This window comes from Atheta coriaria, unplaced genomic scaffold (genome assembly GCF_025399875.1).
Source record: "Atheta coriaria isolate IRGN ID8LTWV9N9 unplaced genomic scaffold, Caltech_Dcor_3.1 hic_scaffold_9_pilon, whole genome shotgun sequence".
NCBI lineage: Eukaryota > Metazoa > Arthropoda > Insecta > Coleoptera > Staphylinidae > Dalotia > Dalotia coriaria.
In genome coordinates this window covers 1698016-1717895 of record NW_027045451.1, presented here as the reverse complement: position 1 = coordinate 1717895, position 19880 = coordinate 1698016, and the positions used below count along the sequence as shown (strand labels likewise).

Genomic DNA, 19880 nt, shown 5'->3' with positions numbered 1-19880 from the left:
CTTACTTACTACTTACATAAAACCCACGCCGCCGTCGCTCTGTCTCTCGTTGCTCGTGCGCTGCGAGACGCCGAGATTCGCTGTGTTTGAATTTCGAGCGGCGTGGGCGGCGCGGGAGGCAGCCGCGCGTCTAACTTATTTCTATCGATGCTGATGGTGGAGGCGCCTCGGTTGCTGCGCGCGTATTATCGAAATATCGAAAAGTTTCGCTCGACGACTTTGCAAATTGCACGGACGTTGATGATACGACATTCATATGCATGTACGCGAGTTATCTCCAGCCATCTCTGACAGGCATCGGGAAAAATTGATATTCTGTGATTTCAATTTGTAACTTTTGACTTTTGATGTAATTTTTATGAAGTTTCATATTTCATCCCATTTCATCATCGGAAATAACAGAAATGATAAAATTAAGCAAACTTTTTATGACGTATTATTTTGGGTTGCATAAATAAATTAAAATAATTCCGTTCAAAATTCGTAACTCATGGCTTCGCCTGGCAACCGTTCGGGCACTCATATATCCGCCACCCTCAGAAGCAGCCCACAACTCGGTGTCTGTAGCACGAGCAAATACTCCTCGTAATGGGCGGCAGCCATCCAGAGCGCGTAATGGCAGCCGCCGCCGGACTTCATCGGCGCGGGTTTGAGGCCGCCGCCCTGCCAAACCGCCCTCGCCGTTTGATTTTTTGGCAAAAGTTTAAAGTGGCCATTACATGAACTTTTAAGCGCGCCGTATCGATAAGGATGTGCTTTATATACGCCCGCTAGTAAGAGTATAGTTTAAATATAATATACAGGGTGTTTAATTTAATTTCCTATCTATTAAATTAAATTTTAAATTAAATCTCAACTTTTTACGCGTTGTTTTTGCATATACTTTGATTTTTAATACTTGGGACACCCTGTATGTGGATGGTAATGCAAGAACTCGACATGTATTACTAGTGAGTAGAGTAGACGGAATGCGAGATGGTAATGGAGAAAATTCTAGTAAAGTAGCACTAAACCATCGCCGATCGAACATGCTCGCGGCCAAGTGAGAATCATTGCGATCAATGTTTGCGGTTATCAGACAAGACGTAAAAATATTCATGCTGCTATAAAGCTTCAAACTAAAATTTCCACCCCCGCTAAGCTCTCACATCTTTATCACAAACAAACTGAATTATGAAACTTAGGTTTATCGAAATGAAAGTTTCCCAAACTGCAACTAAGAAATTTAATTGTATGCCTGTAATGTGGGTTGTCTACATTAAAGCTATTATTTAAGGAAAATAGCCTAGAAAAAGAGTAGAAAATTGCATCTTCTCTAAACTTTTCTGCAGTGAGTCGTAGAACTCGCAGTTATGTCTGCTTGAGGTTTGAGGAGTGGTGCATGGTAATGAAACAACTTTTTAAACCCAACAAAGCGGAAAATGTGCGCAGTGCAAATACACCGCGACCGCGTACATAATAAAAGCAGCGCAGTGTAGCATACATACAAATTTTTCATCTATTTCACGTTCGGGCGGTCGCGGATGGGTAGTGGGTGGGAGGTGGGCCGAAATATTAAATTAAATTACGCTAAATTATAGAGTCGTCGCGCCGGTCGCGGTTGCCGGCACCACTCCGGCGAGCAAACGAGCGAACGCGAAACACTCGTCTGGAAAATAGTTTCAGCGCACGCGAGACGTCGCCGTCCCAGTCGCCGCCGCCGGCGGGACCCGCAATAATAAATCTGGATGCGAATGCAAACGCGCCACGCACACCAATATGTGTTGAGAGGATATGTGAAGTTGCGCAATTGCACAATGCTAAATTTAAAACATTCAACGCATAAATCTGATTGTTTTAAAGTTAATAGACTCAAATGCAAGATTAAATTAAATTAAAATTTAGATTTATCAATAAAAATTGCACATTTAGATGTCAGTCATGTAAATAATTTATTTTACACTGAAATTACCGAAGTAAACTACGGGAAAATTTAAAATAATCGTCAATTCTCATGCGAGCAACTCATAACTGTGAATATATGCATCCAATTTCAGAAATAGTTCTTTGTACATAGTTTTATTTGCATTTTTATGTTGTTTTTTGGCAGCCGGCAGCGGCATGAGAAGGAAACATTTGAAAATGCACAACATACTTGCGGTTATTATTACGAGCATTACGTTTGCGCGCTTTGTGCGTTCTTTGAACGAGCACAAGCGGCCAACGAGCGCACTTTATATTTTAGACTTTTGCAGAGGAATTACGCAAAATTTACATAAGAATAGGAATTTATTATTTGCTAAATTTCTGGAATTGCGACCCTCGGGAAAGAAGCGAAAAGTTGTAAAAAATAAATTGATAACTTATTCCGTTATAAATTTCAGAGCAGAAATGTCACTGGGTCATGCACGTCACATTTAAGACTTTTGAAAGAATATGGCGGATTCTGTAAATGCAAAACAAACATCGTAATTTTAAAACTTTAAATTCTATCTGGCAGCAGCAAGTTGGTTTGTCCTGTAGTGAATTTTTTTGGTCGTTAATGAGCGAGACTCGTGCGCAGAGAGCCCGAGCCAATTTGGAAAGTTTAAATTGTTCACATGGGTTTTTCTCTTTTATTTTTTACGTGTAGCCCCCCGAGCTTGGGGTTTTGCCGGCGCGCTGGCTCAGGGTTTTCTTGCTGAATTTCTGAAATTTCTTGCTGCACCTCGACGTGGATGTGTACATTATCGCGCAAAAAGCGACTAACTGTGAAAAACGGCGCTCGCGTCGACGCACAGCGCCGCTTTCCTATTAAAAATGCAAAAAAATTCGCTGTGCGACGCGACCGCTTTAACCTCATAAAACCTAAATTATGCCCGTTGCTCAGCCGCCATACGAAAAACTGTCGCAAACGTTGCTGAATTTCTTCGCGTCCTGTCCTGTCTCTTGGTCTATGTGAGTTTGTAGGTAGGTGTAGGTGCGTGGTTTGTTAGTTCCTCAATGAATAAACTAGAAAAACATGCAAAAACTTTGAGGTTGTGGTGATATTTTAATTTTCTCCGGCGGTTGCGGGCTGGGAGGATGCTCGACAATTTGATGAAGAGCACTGCGTCGTGAAACTTTCTCTCTCCCCACAGTTCCAGACGACCGTCGAGTGCCTCGAAAAGTCTCAAAAGTCTCACCGAAAGTGCTTGTTACTGCTTAAAATTTCATACAATTTCGTGTTTTATGTTCGTCCTAAAAATTTTACTCACTGCGCACTATTTTCCTGTCAATTTTTTTACAAGAACATTTAGTTTTCCTCAATTAATTAAATCTTAAGCAGAATAAACAGTATTTTTGTTCTTTTGTTTCATGAAAAACTTGCATCAATTTTAGATTTTTGAATTTTACATTCGTCTCTTGCTTTTAAAATTGCATCTTTGTAATTTTCTAGATTTTTGATGTTAGAAAATGTCATCCACAAAACTAAACCAAACTTTTTACGACTCACACGTAAAAAATGAAATATAAAAGTGAGCGAATAAAAATAAATAATATATTCACATCTGAAAATTGGATTGCCCGACTGTGACTGATAATGTCCTCGTAAAATACATCAAATTGCGTTTTGAACTTGTTTTCTAAAGCAAAATTAATCATAAAATATGCGCACGAGCAAAAAGTACCGCCATATAACCGCAAATTAAATTGACATCTGTCAAAATGGTGTCGATGGCGTGCGATTTTAAGGTTATATTAAAGCACGTCGTGAAACAAGTTTGGTGCGCATTCATTTTACAACTTTATGAACGTATGCGTATATTTATTTGATATATTTTCATATTTATTTTGTTTTTATCCACCGCCGTGGCACGTTTTAGCAGTCAAAGTGGAAAACGTATCCGGAATGAAGGATGAATTATGACTTTATGATAAAAAAATCATAGTCGTGTAAAAAATCAAATATGTATGCGTGTAAACATGCGCAGAAACAAATTGGAGGGGTTGCTGTGCTGGTACAATCTGTACCCTGCCTATCCTTTGGTGGTTGCGGTGTTAACAGCATGGCAGCAAGAAAATGTTGGAATATAATATGAAAAAGGTTTGGTGGTTCGACGGATACAACATTACGTGTTACAACATTAAACACACGCTCTCTTCTCGGGCAAATTACCTACGCGGGGAAATTTCCGAAACGCGAAACGCTGAAATATTTAGGCGATGTGTGCGGATGGTGTCGGCTTGATTTTCGGCAAATTTATTCAAAAATGTGCAAACATTACTATAATATTCATAGTCTACGCGGTGTATCAGACATCTGCTTTGGATCAATACTATGATTAAAATTTTTGACAATTTCAGTAAAAATTAAATACATAAGAAAATTTTGATATAAAGTTGCAATAAATATCTACAGTAGAACGACGAGGACGAAATTTCATTCGACATTAAACGATGCGACAAACATTTTTTTTCACGCGCTCGTGCGTTTATGGAAATTTGTCCGTGTCGTACGTATAATAAAAAAGGCTCATTTATTGTTCGCGCTCTACACAACATGTCCCATTCGAGTTTCGCAATGCAATTTTCCACCCACAACATTCCCCGAATTTTAATAAGTATAATAAATGCTCGTTACGCCGCTAATAAATACAAATACGATTAGGTGATAAAAAATATAAATGCAGAGGGGAATAAAAATCAAAATCGTTAAATTAAAGTTATCAACCCTTATTTTTGCACCGAGCGGATTCCGCTCATACAGAAGTATATCCTCCGGAGGGTATTGCGAGAGGCGTTGCGCGCCGCTTTCCGGGTCTTCCGGGCTCGCACGCCGGATAATTATTAGCGAAATAATCCCGCCGAACAAATAATTGGATCCAATCTCTGCGACCGTCGCGCGCACTTACACCCGGCGTCGGGATCCCGATCGTCCGCCCAATCCTTTGCCCGCTTTGGCTCCGAAAGTCTATTAAACTTGCGGAATTGCCGCCGCGTCCGCACGTCATGGTTTTATTGACTTGCGGTTGACATGACGAAAAGTCCAAAGGACCAAGACGTCCAAGGACAAAGCTGATTTTGCTTTGAGATGGAACTTGTGTGAGGTGCTGCTGTCGATATCCTTCAAAGTTGATTGCATCTAAACTGGACTTTTGGTTGAAATCACTTTGGAAGGTGTTTTGGAAGCTGTACATTCAAGTAGAACACGTGGAAAGATAATTGCCAATTGTTTCTATAATTAATTCATCATAATCATATTCACAACAAAATTTATTTGACAAATTAAATTTGTTTCAAGAAAAAACCTGATTTTGCACTTGTTAGACCTTGATTCTTCACTGGAGGCATTAAATGTGTTATTTATGCAGCACAAACAATGCGCATAATCGCCAATCATATTGTGAAATAAATGGCGAGTATATATTGTCTGCCATAAAATATCAAAAATTATTAGTTGTAAATTCTCCGTGATATCGCGTGTTGTCCGCCAGTTCTGCGCGGCGCAGTAAATTGAACTCCCGTAAAAATAACAAATAGCCACCGCCTGAGAATGCCATCCCGTGTGTAGGTAGTGAAATTGTATTTTCCAGGTGATAAAAATTGAAATTGAAACAAGCGACAGTCCGCAATAAATTCAATTCGAACAAGGGTTGCGAAAGGTTTACGACTTCTTTTCGTGCGCCGGACGTTGGTCACTGTTGCTTGCGTACTCCACATTTTCCAACCCTCTAACTCTACCTCTATCAACCACCTACCTCCACATCCAACATTAGCAATCCGGACGCAAACTGTCGAATCGTTTCGATTTCACAAAGTCACGACGACGGTTTGAACGATATTCGCCAGGGGCCCACAACAGCAACGATACACAATCTACAAAGTGTTTCATTTCTAAAGTAAAAAGAAAATAAATCTTTTTAATGGAAAATAAGTCATATCTGTATCAGTATTTGTTTATTGAGATTGTGTGGGTTTTGTGTAAAGTATAAAGTGAATTTGTCAAGTTGTACCTTTCAGCTGGCGCGGCTTCTTGCGCTTGTCGTTTGTTTATTCGCTTGATTTATATCGATGTACTGGGGAATAGATAGAATTATGGTGGTGGCGCGCGCGAAATGTTAATGGCGGCAGGCGGGCGAGCGAACGAGGCGAATGAATGATAAGGAAAGTCGAGCGCCGCCGCCGCCCGCCACCGACCCAGCCGACAATCCGACCGCCCGACCCGGACGCGACCCGATCTAATAAATATCGCCGCGCGATTGTATCGATTACATCGCCGGCACGTACCGATTCTATATTCGATGCTCCTTAATTCCATGATTTCCAGATCTCCGATCAACTGATAAACGGATATATATTAAATACCAACAAGAATATTGCACCAATAATAGCCAATCCAAATGGTTGTAAAGTTAGGTTATGATACAATAGGTTATGTTGGCTGAATTTGTTTTCTTTTGTTTGTGCGGCGAATACCAGAATTCCTGTGGTGGTTTTTGCATTCTTGCAAACGAGAATTATTATGTAGGAACGAGTTTATTGTGCGAGGCGTGCGCGCGTGCTGGCGGTGTGGTCGTGACGGTAATGCGGATGGAATTTTTATGCGCCTTTTGCGCATACCGACCGCTAGTAAAAAAAACCGCCAACACTCAATATATCACGCGGCCCACGTAAATACCAGTCAGCAAACAACGAGAATGCAATGAAAAACGCTTGTTAAAATCAATGCCAGTGTAATAACATAACCTAGCCTAAACCAACACCGACTGTGACATAACCTGCATCGCTGTTTATTACTTTAATATTTGTTTGATTGTTTTTTGAGTCCGGGGATGCACTTGCATTGCAATGGCCACAAGATGGATGTGTAGTTTGCCGGCAACCGGAAATGCTATTTTCCCATTTCGTCGAATATATCCCGGACGTGTCCGCCTTTCAATCGGCGGCGCGGCATTGTACGAGGAAAGCGTCCCGACGCGCGACAATGCCGACGCCCGGCACGTCCGCCTCTGCGCAAAAGATCTAACTTTAACTCCGATTTTCTATTTTTCATTTATATTAGGTGAACGGGCGCACGCAGGTCTCGCAAATGCTTGGAAGAGACTGCGAGCAGTCGCGTGACACGAAATAATATCGCGATATATTGAGCGTATGTCCTGGCAGAAATGGATTTTATTCAAATTTATTCGAAATTTGTTTATACAATCTCCACGAACGCAAAGTACTCGGATACAACGAAAACAAACCTGGGAACATTTGTTATTTCGAACACTCAGTTTAAATATATAGCTCTAAGTATAGGCAACTTTTTATGCACGCAATTTATATTTCTTTGTTTTGCAAATAGAAAGAATAAAAACGCAGTATGGTGCAAGAGTAAATTTAAGTTACGATGTTTCGTCGTTGGTGGATAGAAGCGAGACGCGATTAAAATGCAATATAAATGGCAAACTGGCACAATTACAAAATGGCGCTGCAAGGTGCCCCGAGGCGTTAAACGCGGTCGCGGCTCCCAAACCGGAAATTACAACGACGTTGTTTTACGCTACTTCTCTGTGGCATTGCTTCGTTCTGCTGGTTATTTCATAAAGTGGTAATTGGTAATTAAACTGCAAGTCAATAATTTTTACTTACATTTATTTCTGGAGTCAGGTAACAAAGTTTTACGCCTTTTGCTACATGATATAGTAAATAAATTTGTGTAAACACGAAATACTCCAGACTTAGAGTATGGTGTCATGTGCGTTTTGGGAGCTGTAGGAGTCGTGAAGGTTGTGAGATTTCGCGCTGCGATTGCAATGAAGTGAGCGTTAAAATGGGAATGTCAAAAGCACTCGCAGAGTGTTAAACAAGCAGCGCGAAACGACGGCACGGCGCGACAACAACAACGAGAGACGATGAGAGAAAAACTTCCAAATGAGTTTTTCTGCATTTTTATTAGTTTCCGGATTCCGGGCCTGGAGGCCAGCGCTCGAATTCTCTGTCACAGAATGCTGTTTAAATTTATACAAAGTGTTGAAGCCTTTTGCTAACAAGCCGAAACGAAAAACTTCCCTAATTTTAGAAATGTAATTTAAAAATTCAAAATTGCTTTCTTAACCGCAAGGTTAATCCTGTCAGATTCATCAAATTGATTGCATAAATCACGGTTTATTGACTTGTGACACTTGGTATAGTCATGAGGAGTGTCTAAATACACACGAAAACTAAATAAAAAGCGGGTTTTCTTCGTCTGCGTTTGGTTTTCCAGCTGCGTTCCGCGATACGATCTTGCTTTAATCTTTTCTTCGGCGTCCCCGCTGCCATTTTGACTATTTTCGCTAGCGCTTAACTTTGACGGGACTAGACTTATTCTCTCGTGTAGTGTAGTGAAGTTTTTGAAGTCGTGTGCTTGCGCGTATTTATTCTGGCGTTTTATTTGTTTCAGACGAGTCCGGACAGCAACACGACCACCAGTGTGCTGACGTTCGTGCCCTCGGTGGACGACGGCGGCAAATATTTGTCCTGTCGTGGTCAGCTGCAGGAGATACCCGACAGTGGCATCGAGGATGGCTGGAAACTCGATATACATCGTAAGTTTCTCCACATCAATCCGTTCCTCCTACGCTAGCCTCTCTTTAAAGTACTTTCTTCGTCAAGTTGATTTTTGTTTGCTGCTTGCGGGACCCAAAGATTCGATCCGAATTAAACGTCGCAATGTGGAACTTTAAACATGTGCTATGATTAATTTTTTTTACATCTTGACTTGATCAAGTTAAAATCCGAAAGAGTGCTTGTTTGCTCTGACATTGCTGATTTTTTTGTTTTTCTTTCTCGGCGGAAAAGTTTCTGGGGCCGAAATCGTTCGCTAAACTGAACCGCGTTCCACTGGCTTCCTATCGGAAACTTTTCGGCACCGTGCGGCGGGAAAAGTTTGCGCTTTTTGTCATCCGGCCGGTGGCCACCCCGGCAATAACAACGTCGAAGGTAGCCTAGCCATTCGACAGGATGAATTTGCTTCCTTTGTTACTTTAAGTGAATTGTGTTTGATTCTTTTTCGCCATTTTTGCCATTACGTCCCCACGTGGAGGCGAAAGTTTTGCGGTATTTATATTAATTTAGCAAATGGAACACTATTTTTTACGCTAAGTGCGTTTTTGGACGGTTGGGCTCATTCCTAACCTATATTCCACGTATTTATTTAGGTCCCCAGCTAAAAGTTCGGGTATTTTATCTTCTTTTTTGTTTGCTGTGATTTTTGTTGCATATTAGTTTAGTTTAACCGCACCGTACTCTCAACTTGGTGAAATTCACAGCACACTTAAACTAATTACAATTTAAAACTATAATGGACTTGGCGTGCGCCGCCGCAACCGCCTCCGATATATAGAGAGCCGGATACTTTATTATCATATTACGAAGTTGTGCGCCACTTCGGCTACGGCTTGTTTGTTGGTTGTTAGTTAAAATAGTTTGGGTCCTTGCACACAACATCTCACAACAAAATATTAAACTCATTTTAAAACAATATATATTTAAAATGTGAGATTTTATGCGATGAAACTTTTCGAACAAGTACGTAAATTTACGGTAATTGTTAAGTTTGGTTAGGATTTGTCAGAACGGCGCTCGTGTATGGTCTGCGCTTGTCTGGTCGCGTTATTAGTTTGTTCGTTAACGAAGGCAGAGGAAGCGCGCGGTGCAGCCAAGGAGTCTTTACTTACCCATCAGCATCGACGTCGGCGGCTGTGGCTGCGGCGCGACGGCGGTCGGTGGCCGCATCCGAGTGGATGCGGATGTGGGGACGGCAGCGTTGGGGCACGACGAAAACGACGATGTCGATAACTCAAAGAGCGAAATCCTTTGTATCCTCTTTGGGTGGAAGATTACATTGTCTCCTTGCCGCCACCACCGCCGCTGTGTACTTAGGTGTTGGTCGCCGCGTGTGTGTGACAAACTTTTCCAATTCCGCCAGAACCCGCGAGCACGCCGCAGGACGTCGACGATGCGACATGAAGTTAACCAAACTGGAGCTGGGGCCATCAGTATTACATTTTATTTTAGATTTTTAACAACATTTTTATTTGGATTGCAGATGTTCCACTAGTGACCCTCGAGCTGGGTAGTAATTTAAATGGTAGCGTCATTCGTGAGGGAGCTGATGTTTACTTCGAGTGCAACATCAAGTCTAATCCGTGGGTTTACAAAGTCAGCTGGAGGCATAATGTAAGTACTTGTGAGGGAGGATTCATAGGTTTCAACACTAGTATCACAAATGTGAATAATACTTGTATTATGCTGTGTTTCAGGGTAAAACTTTGTTTAGTAACGCCCAAGCAGGGACAATTGTCAGCAATCAAAGTTTGGTTCTTCAATCGGTGACCAGAGCACGTGCGGGGACCTATACCTGCATTGGGAGCAACCAGGAAGGAGATGGAGAAAGCAACACTGTGGATCTGAACGTCAAATGTAAGTACATCTCATTTTCTTCGATATTTTTATTGCGATTATTTCGTAAACTAAAAGTGATAGAAAGGAACGGATTGAAAATTCTGAATTTTTGTGAAATTCTTTATGGGCTCAGAAAATTTTCAGTCCTAGCGCCCTATAGTTACGTCCCTGGTCCTTAAAACTTAACAAGTCATCATAATACTATTAATCAACACGCTCAAAGCGCTTATAATTGCGGTTTAACTAGTATGATACACCATCAAACCATGATTCTTCAAAAATTCCCACTTCTCGCATCCAAATTGAATGATCAGCATTTCTGACGATGAAATTATCCGAGTGCTGCATTACTCCCTTCCTCAACGTCTTCAAAAATCTTGAGGGATGATACTCGAGCTTGCAAAAAGAGCGAGATATAAAAGACTGGCATAACTCTTCACTCGGTGACTCTGTCGCGACATTCAGAATTGTCTAGCGTCCTCGGCGCGCACACCCCGCCCGCGTTTTAGGAGTGGAGACCACTTTGGGGGCAAAGAAACGCGAAGAAATGCGAAGCGCAGGAAGCGCTCCTAAGAGCCTGTCCATTCGCGTGTCCAAAATAAGATGATGAATGTGTTTGCCAGTCGCGCGCTGCACATTGCCCACCCACACCCTCAGACTTCTTTACCGCACCCTAGATATATCGTGTGCTTCTTCACTCCCTCGAACGAACGCCCGGTGGAGTGGAGTTTACTTCGCACCAACTTGGACTCTCAATCATACGTAAACATGGATAAACATACACGATGTGTCTTCTTTGCTCATTTTTAACTTTTTGCTTATATCGGCCACAGCGGCGGCGACGGTGACGTTATGGCTGGTAGTTATATCGGACGTGTTTACATTACGATGGCTGAGACGAGCACAATGTGTGAGGGATGGCCCGTCCCGAGGTGCACGAGGAATGTGCGAAAGGGGGTGGAAAATTTTGCCGCGTACGTCAGGGAGACGCGTGCATACAAACACGATGTTTTTTATCCTCAAGGGGATGTTTATAAATAGGGGATGTGATTTTTTGTGTGTTTTATATACTATACAGGTGTTTGATTTATCATAACAGGGTTTTTAGTAAAATTTTAAACATAACCTCAAATAATAGCTATTTATATTTATGACAGCTGTCAAACGTTTCATACTATTTGAAATGATAGCTGAGGTGCAGTAGTATCAAAATACGGTGAATTTTTTTAAGTTTATGCGCTGTTTGCTTCAACTATATGGAAGTCAAACATGCAATTTTACATTTTTATGAACTCTTTATTGAGTACACACTCGCGAAGATGGATCGCGTGCACGCGCTTATGCTTCCCGATCGAGTCTCCGCCGCCTCCATCGCAATTTCCACCGCAGACGCGCGCGCATGCATTATTCGCACTCGAAATTCACGAGCGAAAAAAGCCACGTACGCAAACGCAACAACAAACAGGCAGACTTTCGGAGACAAGAAGAATCGCCAGCACGCGAGAAGCAATAATGGGAAATTATTGATTTATGTGCGCGCGGAAATTCAGTTTTGACAGCCCACACACTAGTTGGCTTTCGGTGTGCTGCTTGTGAGTATGTATGCCGAAAGGAAATTTGTTATTTCTCCGGGAGTAGCAGGGTTTTTTGCTCATCCTCCTCTTTGCACAAACGGCAAGAGCAATATGAATATGAATATGTGAACACACTGAGCTCGCAGCTTATATCAGCCACTTTATATACACACACTGCGGGCGAGACACACGCTTTTGCCATTTTTAAGGACGAGGATTTTTTCCGCCCGCAAGATGAAGACGCATTGGCGCAAACACGTCGCGGCGAGCGGAGTGCGCCCGGGGACAAATTGGAAAAATTGCAAATACAAGAGGCGCGCGCGCGCTCCTGCTCGCCGCCTGCCTGCCAGCCAGCGAATGCAATTACCGCGCATTTTTCAGTTTATTTTCACCTGCATATGGCAGCAAATAAAATTTTCAAAATCGAATTTTGTTTTTGACTTTCAGCAATATTGCAAATCCTATACAAAAGCCATGTGTACTTTATCTAGATACAAAAATACTGTGTGTGGGTTTATTAATAAGGGTTGAAAATAGTGGTGGTTGGTTTGGTGGTAAAGTGATAGGCACCATTATTGGAGAATTAATTTGCTTTTTGTCGTTCACGGCGTGCGCTCTGCGTAATTATCACATTACATTATTGCGTCGAAATTAATGCGCAGAAATTAACTGTAATCTTAGTTATCTATCGGCGGTCGGTCGTTAATTTTAATGTTAATTATTATTGCGATGCGGGTTTCCGCGACGCCTCCACCACCATTATCATGAACATCGATTGTAATTGCACTTCGAGTCCTATTCAAATTCAAACAATTAAAACTTAATTTTGTTATGTAGCCTTCAAACATCTAGCTGTAGGACTAAACAAAAATTTTACCGCCCTTTGATCGCAAAACTATTTTACTACCCTAGGGCTTATTATGTGGTCCATGAAAAATTGTTATGTTAGGTGAACTAGTAGATTCAGTCTAATATTTGGGTTTGGATGTTGAACAAAACTTTTAATTAGTGTCGCAGTCGCATGGTTTTTACCGAATTCAAGCGGTGCGGCGTTCGCATATCGTAAAAAAGTTAATTTACGACTTCCTTGATTAGCGATGCACGCCAACCGCCACGACACGAGTAATTTTAATAAAATACAGCGAGCGCGCACTCTTTCGCCCGGGCTGGGCGCATCGCGCGCGCAGCGATAACATAAAAAGTTAACTTTTAATTAGAGCACGCGTATATATGCGCATAGCTTTGTGATTCATGAAAGTTCAAACTCATTTTCGACGTAATAAATGTAAATTTTATGTTCGCCCGCCGCGCGATGCGTACTACATTACAAACCCGCATCCGCCGAAGACCCTGCTACGCCTTCCTGCCGGCGTGCGCTATGTACAATACATTATGTATTACTCGCACTAGTACTTGCTAGCTACTTGCCGTTGTAATATAATGTAGTCTTGCTGTGCATATTTCAGCCAAATTAGAGCTACAGCGCTGGCGGGCAGGACATTGCGCTGCAGCAAAAACTGAATGGCATTGCAGTGCAATAACTTCCCTTGTTGTAGATATAAAGTATACATATACACATCCTGTTTCCTGTTTTGGTGGATATTGATTGTTAATTGTATTATTCTAGACGCGCCGGTGTGTAGACCTGGTCAGCAGAAGGTGTACGGGGCGGCGCGCCAGGAGATCGTTCGCATCACGTGCGAGCTGGAGGCGAATCCCACCGACGTGCAATTCATCTGGAAGTTCAACAACAGCGCCGAGACCATCGACATACCGGCGAGTCACGTCGCCACCGAAAAGACACGCAGTACTGCTGCTTACACCCCTATGACCGAACTGGACTATGGGACTTTGCTGTGTTGGGGAAAGAATGAAATAGGCGTGCAGAAGGATCCTTGTGTTTTCTATATAAATCCAGCAGGTAAAAATATTTTGTATTGGTTTTAAGTATGAAATTTCTTGAGACATTGTGTATATTGAAATATTCTCGGACCATGTCCCCCGCGTTGGGCAAGGTCGTAAATTTTGAAACTGGGGGGTTGGACATTCTCTAGCTGGTCGTATATCTTTCGCATGTATGCCCACAGGCAAGCCGGACGCGCTTTCCAACTGCACCATCCTTAATCAGACCGTCGAGTCGTTGCACGTCGAGTGCATCGAGGGCTTCGATGGCGGCCTCCAGCAGGAGTTCGTGATGGAGGTGTACGACACGCAGTCGGGCAAGCTGGTCAGCAACGTCACCTCACGCACGCCGTACTTCAGTGTCGCGGGGTTGGAGTCCGGCTCTGGGTTTGACATACAGGTCTACGCTGGGAACGTTAAGGGACGCAGTAGGGTGACACGATTACACGCTTTCACGGCCAAATCGGCGGAAAAACATACCGGTGAGTAAATCATGAAATTAATATAAAATATTTAATACTAGGAATTACGCGTATTTGTTTCTTTGAATTTTCCGTTTTATATTTATCGTGTTTATGTTATAATGAAATATATAGATAAGCAAAGTCCCAGTAAGCCGATACCTCCAGAAAATTGTAAGCTGTACGAACAGACGCAGTATTACCTGCAAATCAAGTGCCAGGCATCGCAAATTCCTAAAAATTCTGGTTGGACATACCTTCTACACGTGTACGATGCCAACAGTAGAGTCCTACTAGGAACGGCCACATCCGGAACACCAGAAACAATTACAATATCCTCACTACCAAAAGAACATGATGGCCTTCTACTGTTTATTCGTACCATGGCGTCCAAAACATCTGTTAGTGAAGCAACCATTTTATACGCGCCCGCATCGAATGCACGTGGCACCTTTGGTGGTAAGCGGAATGAATTTCAAGGAGATTCAGCAATTAAAACGTGGTGGCGGTTACTGGGTTTAGGTTTGGTTTTAATGTTTGTGTTTTATGTTTGTGTGGTGTTCGAATGCTATTGGAAAACATTGTGGCAACTCATCGTAGGTTTTTTTGCAGCCTACACACCCGTCTTTCTTCATATCACGCCCATCTTGGGCGCGTTGATTGGAATCGTTGGCGCGTTGATCCTTGTTGCAATTATTATCGTCATTGTAATCCGGATGCGCGGTGGCGGAGATCGTGATGACAAGGATTACGACGACGGAGGATTGTCATCGGCTGGTAGGCGCTGTGTTGCCGGCGGGGGCGACAAGGCCAGCACCGAGCCGCTCAACAAGGACCTAAACGACAGCGTGGATAGCCTGGAGGAGAAGAATCCCGACATCATTCCGCAGAGCAACGGCGAGGACGATTACCAAGCAGACGAGCGAGCCTTCCAGCGATTAAATAACTCATCAATGCGGGTGTACAGTCGAATGCAAAGTCCTAATCCTAAAATGAAGAATGGACCTTATGATTACTCCAAAACGGTACGGCGCCATTTTTTAAACTCAATTTATTTGTTTATTATTTTTTATTACGGTAGAAGTAGAAGCATGAAAATAGAATGTCTTGTGGTTCTTTCAGAAGGACGAAATCACTTACGCTGAATTATCTTTGCCGAATCAACAGATGCCGCACGTCATCTACAACCAGCAGGCGATTCCTATGTCGGTGATTCGCCGGCAGGAACCAACGTTGTACGCGCAGATCGACATTGGAAAGCGGATGCCTCCGTGCATGCAACCGCTTAGTCCCCCGCATCCGTCCACCTTCCAGGGCATGCAACACCTACCGACATACATGCCGCGTGCGATTCGTGATGATACGCACATACACGACGGCGGAATGAGCGCCGAGACGCCTCTAATACATCCTAGGGACACGTCGGTGAGTCAACCATACCGCTTGCTTCCCTCGGGGCAAGACAATTCATTAGCGCAAACTGGCATTATCTTATATTCTCATAGAGTTGTTCCTGTAAGCTCATAGTCTTAAGTAAGATTATTACAAGAACACCTGCCGTTTCCTTTGCGTATTACTTGTATTTTATTCACACAATCGTATTTATTTCGTTTCTTGTGGTTTTCTAGTCTCTGCAACCGCTGCTGGAGTCGACGAGGAATACACCGATGATCACTTCGACGTTACCACGCGTTGTGACCGCGACGCGCTTCTGACCAAGCCAGCACGAGTTCCACTAAGTTGTTTCAAGACTGCCGTTATACACAGGACGCATAGATTCAAGATGGCCTCGCCGCGCCATTTTGTGTCATGCATTCGTGTGTTTTAACAATCAAAAGTCACGATTTTATAAGATGTGCACGTGATTTCACTACTTTAATACTATGTGGCAATCATACTCAGCATGGTGGGCAAATTTGACGTTTTTTCTATAAATAACATTAATACGAGACGAATTATGCAGTTGAAGACGTACAATCCGAATTTGTTTCTTTCAATTAACACATTGAGTCTAAAAACATAGTGAATTCATTATTATACTCATGATTGAGCAACGATTGATTGAAAAGAATTATTCAATTGTTGAAATATGATATTAAAATTAATATATAAAACAAAATAGACACTCATTTATAATACGAATATTTTCATTAGAGTTCTACTTAATTTCAAATTATTACATATATGTATTATATATGAAGATGAACTAAATATAAATTAAGTAAAATTACTTAATTCATAAAATATAGTGTAAGATACATTTATAAATTGTGTGATATTATTTGTAAAGCTGCGGGGGCAAACGATTTCATATTACAATTGTAAACATGGCAAGAAACATTGATAATAATGTTATAATGTTATAGCAATGTTTCTTTCTGGCATTCTATAGAAAAAAATTGTTGGTTGGTCAAATTATTGATGCATATGTTAACATATATTATTTATATACATAGTTTGTAGATGAATTAGAGTTTAAGACTATACCTTTGTATTTTTGGTATTGCAATTGCAAAACAATCGACATTATGTATTGTTTTGTTATAGTAGAAACTAATTTATTATATTACTTAGTTGACTGCCGCGACAGATGATTATAATTGGATTGCCGTCCAATATGAAATGAAAATTTCTGAGAATTCTGTGCAACAGAAATCAAGATCAACATACAATGTAAAGATACAATGATTACGATAATTTATTCACATTATTACCATCTACTCTTAGTAATCAGCAATGTAAGTAATTATTCTAACGTTCTGATACGGCGATTAGATGATGAAATTAGAGAAGAGGACAATTTGTAAACAAATGCGGATAATTAAATTAAGAAGTAAGGGATACCGATATGACTCAGTTACGAGATAAAAACGGATGTAAATATGTACATATTTTGCTCAAGCAGTAAACACATAAATAATAATTCGAGAAGTTTTGACAGTGTGAATGTTTTCACGCGCTGTGAGGAAGTGTAAAAAATTTTATTGTAATTTATAATGTACTCTCTTGTACTCTGTACTGGTACTGGTAGTTGATTTGACTTTTTATAAGCGCGTAACACGATTACGATTATAATTGCGTGTCATGACAGCATTCATTACACGCGCACTGATTACTTCTAAGGTCTTGCACGAATCAAATGCAAGACCTTAAAATTGCGTGACTTGTGATTCGATGATGTTCATTGGTGTTCATTGATGTTCAACTGCCATTCAAGGATTAAGTACACGTTCAAGATCTGTAAATGTTAATCATTCATTCGATCACTTCACCAATATACTGATTAAGAATTGGCCATATTAAATTATATGTTGTGCGCTTTAATTTGTTTTTTAAGTTGATCATAATCATCCATCGACAATAATATATAAAACATGTAAAGTGAAACGATTCTTTCGAGTTTTCAAGTGGCCTTCATGAATGAAATGAAAGTGGATTACGTTTAATTTTATTTTAGGCCGCAGTGTCACAAAAGACGTACAGCGGGCGTACAGTTATGATTTATGATATTTGTAACATGGATTTTATTACTAACTAAGATTTTTTGATTATGTAGATGGTTTATTATGAAATTTATGATTGTAACATAAAAATGTCATTATATTTAACGCATGAGTAATAATTGAAGAACAATTTAAGAAAAGAATATTATACAGACGCGAGTGGACAAGACGACGAAACAACAAACATGAATTTGTAAATAATATTATGTGTTATATCATGTATATGTAATTCATAAAATTGTCTATTTAAAAAATAATAGAAAAATCTAAATTCAAGTCCTTTATTCAAATTTGTTATAGTTCAAGACATCCTTTACAATCAGCGTGGGCCTACCATCTTCTAAACTATCAGGAAGTGCCATAAAACGAATTCGAGTCAACGACCATTTTCAATAATTACGTAGAAACAGAAAACTTGTAGTGCCAAAGCAGGTAGTGCTGCCATAGTAAAACAAAAATCTGTGTATTTTTGTAAACAATTTTTTGTATATCCGCTGGCATCACAATACTGATAGTGACCGCGTGTTAGTCGTCGTTGGCTGTGTGCAGTTCGATGTACGTGCAGTTCCATTCCGGTCATCGAGTGAATCGTTCGTGTTCATCGCGACTAGTTTTGTCAGAACATTATTAAGTAATTGCATAATATTTATTAAACAAAAGACGGCATGCACCGGTATCGGGCGTCATCGAGGTTTCACAAGTGTGATGCACGCGTTGAGTGTTTGTCAATTGCGGATTGATTTTTATGCACCTTTGCTTGTGTGTGGTTTCGCCGGCTGACGGTTATCGTTTTGCTCCTAAAAATAACTTAGATTCAATATTACTTTCACACCAGTACACAACATTGGTGCATAGAGAAGAAGGTTGTGAGTGTCCGAATTATGGAGTTCACAATATAACGGTAGTGTTGGAGCTGCGTCTATTTTAAGGTAACTGATACGGAATTTAATAGTCGTCGATTTATTAAAAAAGAATAAATATATTGTTTAATATAATTAATAAAACACAATTTAAAATTTCAATCGCATTCACATTTCTTTGTGATATCCTCTTTATCGTTTCCAGGATAAGCGTCTTACATCATATTGCGTATGAATCTTGTGTGCGTGAAACGTGTACAACATAGCTAAGGCTTGTGTTGTTGTTTTTAAAAAGTTGAATAAAGTAGAAACATAAATAGAAGAATCAAATATTAATAATAAAAACACTCGGTGGTCGAGTGGAGACGTGCACCTGCTGGCATGCTAGCAGACACGGATCGAATCTCAGGTATGGAAGGCATTTTTCTCAAATATAAAAATATCAGGTGTAATTTGGGTTGCATATATGAATTGCAACGAAATATATGAGAAATTGAAATACAAGTGAAGGCAATAAGAGAAGTAAGAAAGTAAGTGGAGAAACGAGAACAGAGAAATAGAAGTAGGAGTAGTAGTAGTAAAGAATAAGAGAAGATAGAAGGAAGAGAACAGGGGAGGATCAGATTTTTAAATTTTTTGGCACGTGTCGTTATAAGACAGTCACAGGTCGACAGGCCCACTGCTTCGGTCCGTCCATTGCTCCCGGCCCATCCTACAGCTACGATGTCTCTGCGCTTCATCCCCGAAATTATCAGGCATATCAACAATTTTTATGGTGGGGGATCACCCCCAGAGAGAGGGAACTCTCTTAGAGACCTGTTCCTGAAATGATAGAAGGTGAACACACATATCAAAGAAGTCAATATATCTTACTATTTCTTTATTAATAATAGAATACAAGTTTATATTTTACAAGTCAACAAAATTCATGTCGCCATATTGAAGCAGGACTTACGACCTGCATAGTCGCGCACATGCAAACAAGTACTACTTTGTAAAGTTCTACTGGGATAATGAAATTAACAAATAGCCTATTTTCTATGTGATTGAAAATGAAAATAAATATACAGGGTGTTACAAAACGAAAATTTACAACGCAAACAAAAAACTATCACTATTCCTACAAACGTCGCTCCTTTTCTCTAGACGATCGGGGAAACTAATATACAGGGTGTTACAGAAAGAAAATTCAAAGTGCAAAATGGAAAA

The 19880-nt window shown here is 40.8% G+C and overlaps 1 protein-coding gene across 5 annotated transcripts in view; it reads left to right on the top strand.

Moving 5' to 3' along the window:
* The window catches only part of LOC135798587 (hemicentin-2-like), a 120930-nt gene extending 102843 nt beyond the window's left edge, over positions 1 to 18087 (top strand). Inside the window, exons 7-15 of one of the 5 annotated variants that reach the window (XM_065311455.1) lie at positions 8369 to 8513; positions 10016 to 10146; positions 10230 to 10389; positions 13573 to 13866; positions 14033 to 14329; positions 14444 to 14767; positions 14921 to 15333; positions 15431 to 15733; positions 15937 to 18087. In XM_065311455.1, the coding sequence (XP_065167527.1) occupies positions 8369 to 8513; positions 10016 to 10146; positions 10230 to 10389; positions 13573 to 13866; positions 14033 to 14329; positions 14444 to 14767; positions 14921 to 15333; positions 15431 to 15733; positions 15937 to 16023 (2154 nt within the window). In that variant the 3' untranslated portion in view covers positions 16024 to 18087. Of the gene's footprint in view, positions 1 to 8368; positions 8514 to 10015; positions 10147 to 10229; positions 10390 to 13572; positions 13867 to 14032; positions 14330 to 14443; positions 14768 to 14908; positions 15334 to 15430; positions 15734 to 15936 lie in introns of all 5 variants that reach the window. The other 4 variants (XM_065311456.1, XM_065311454.1, XM_065311459.1 and 1 more) reach the window with 4 other exon arrangements.
* Positions 18088 to 19880: the final 1793 nt, after the last annotated feature.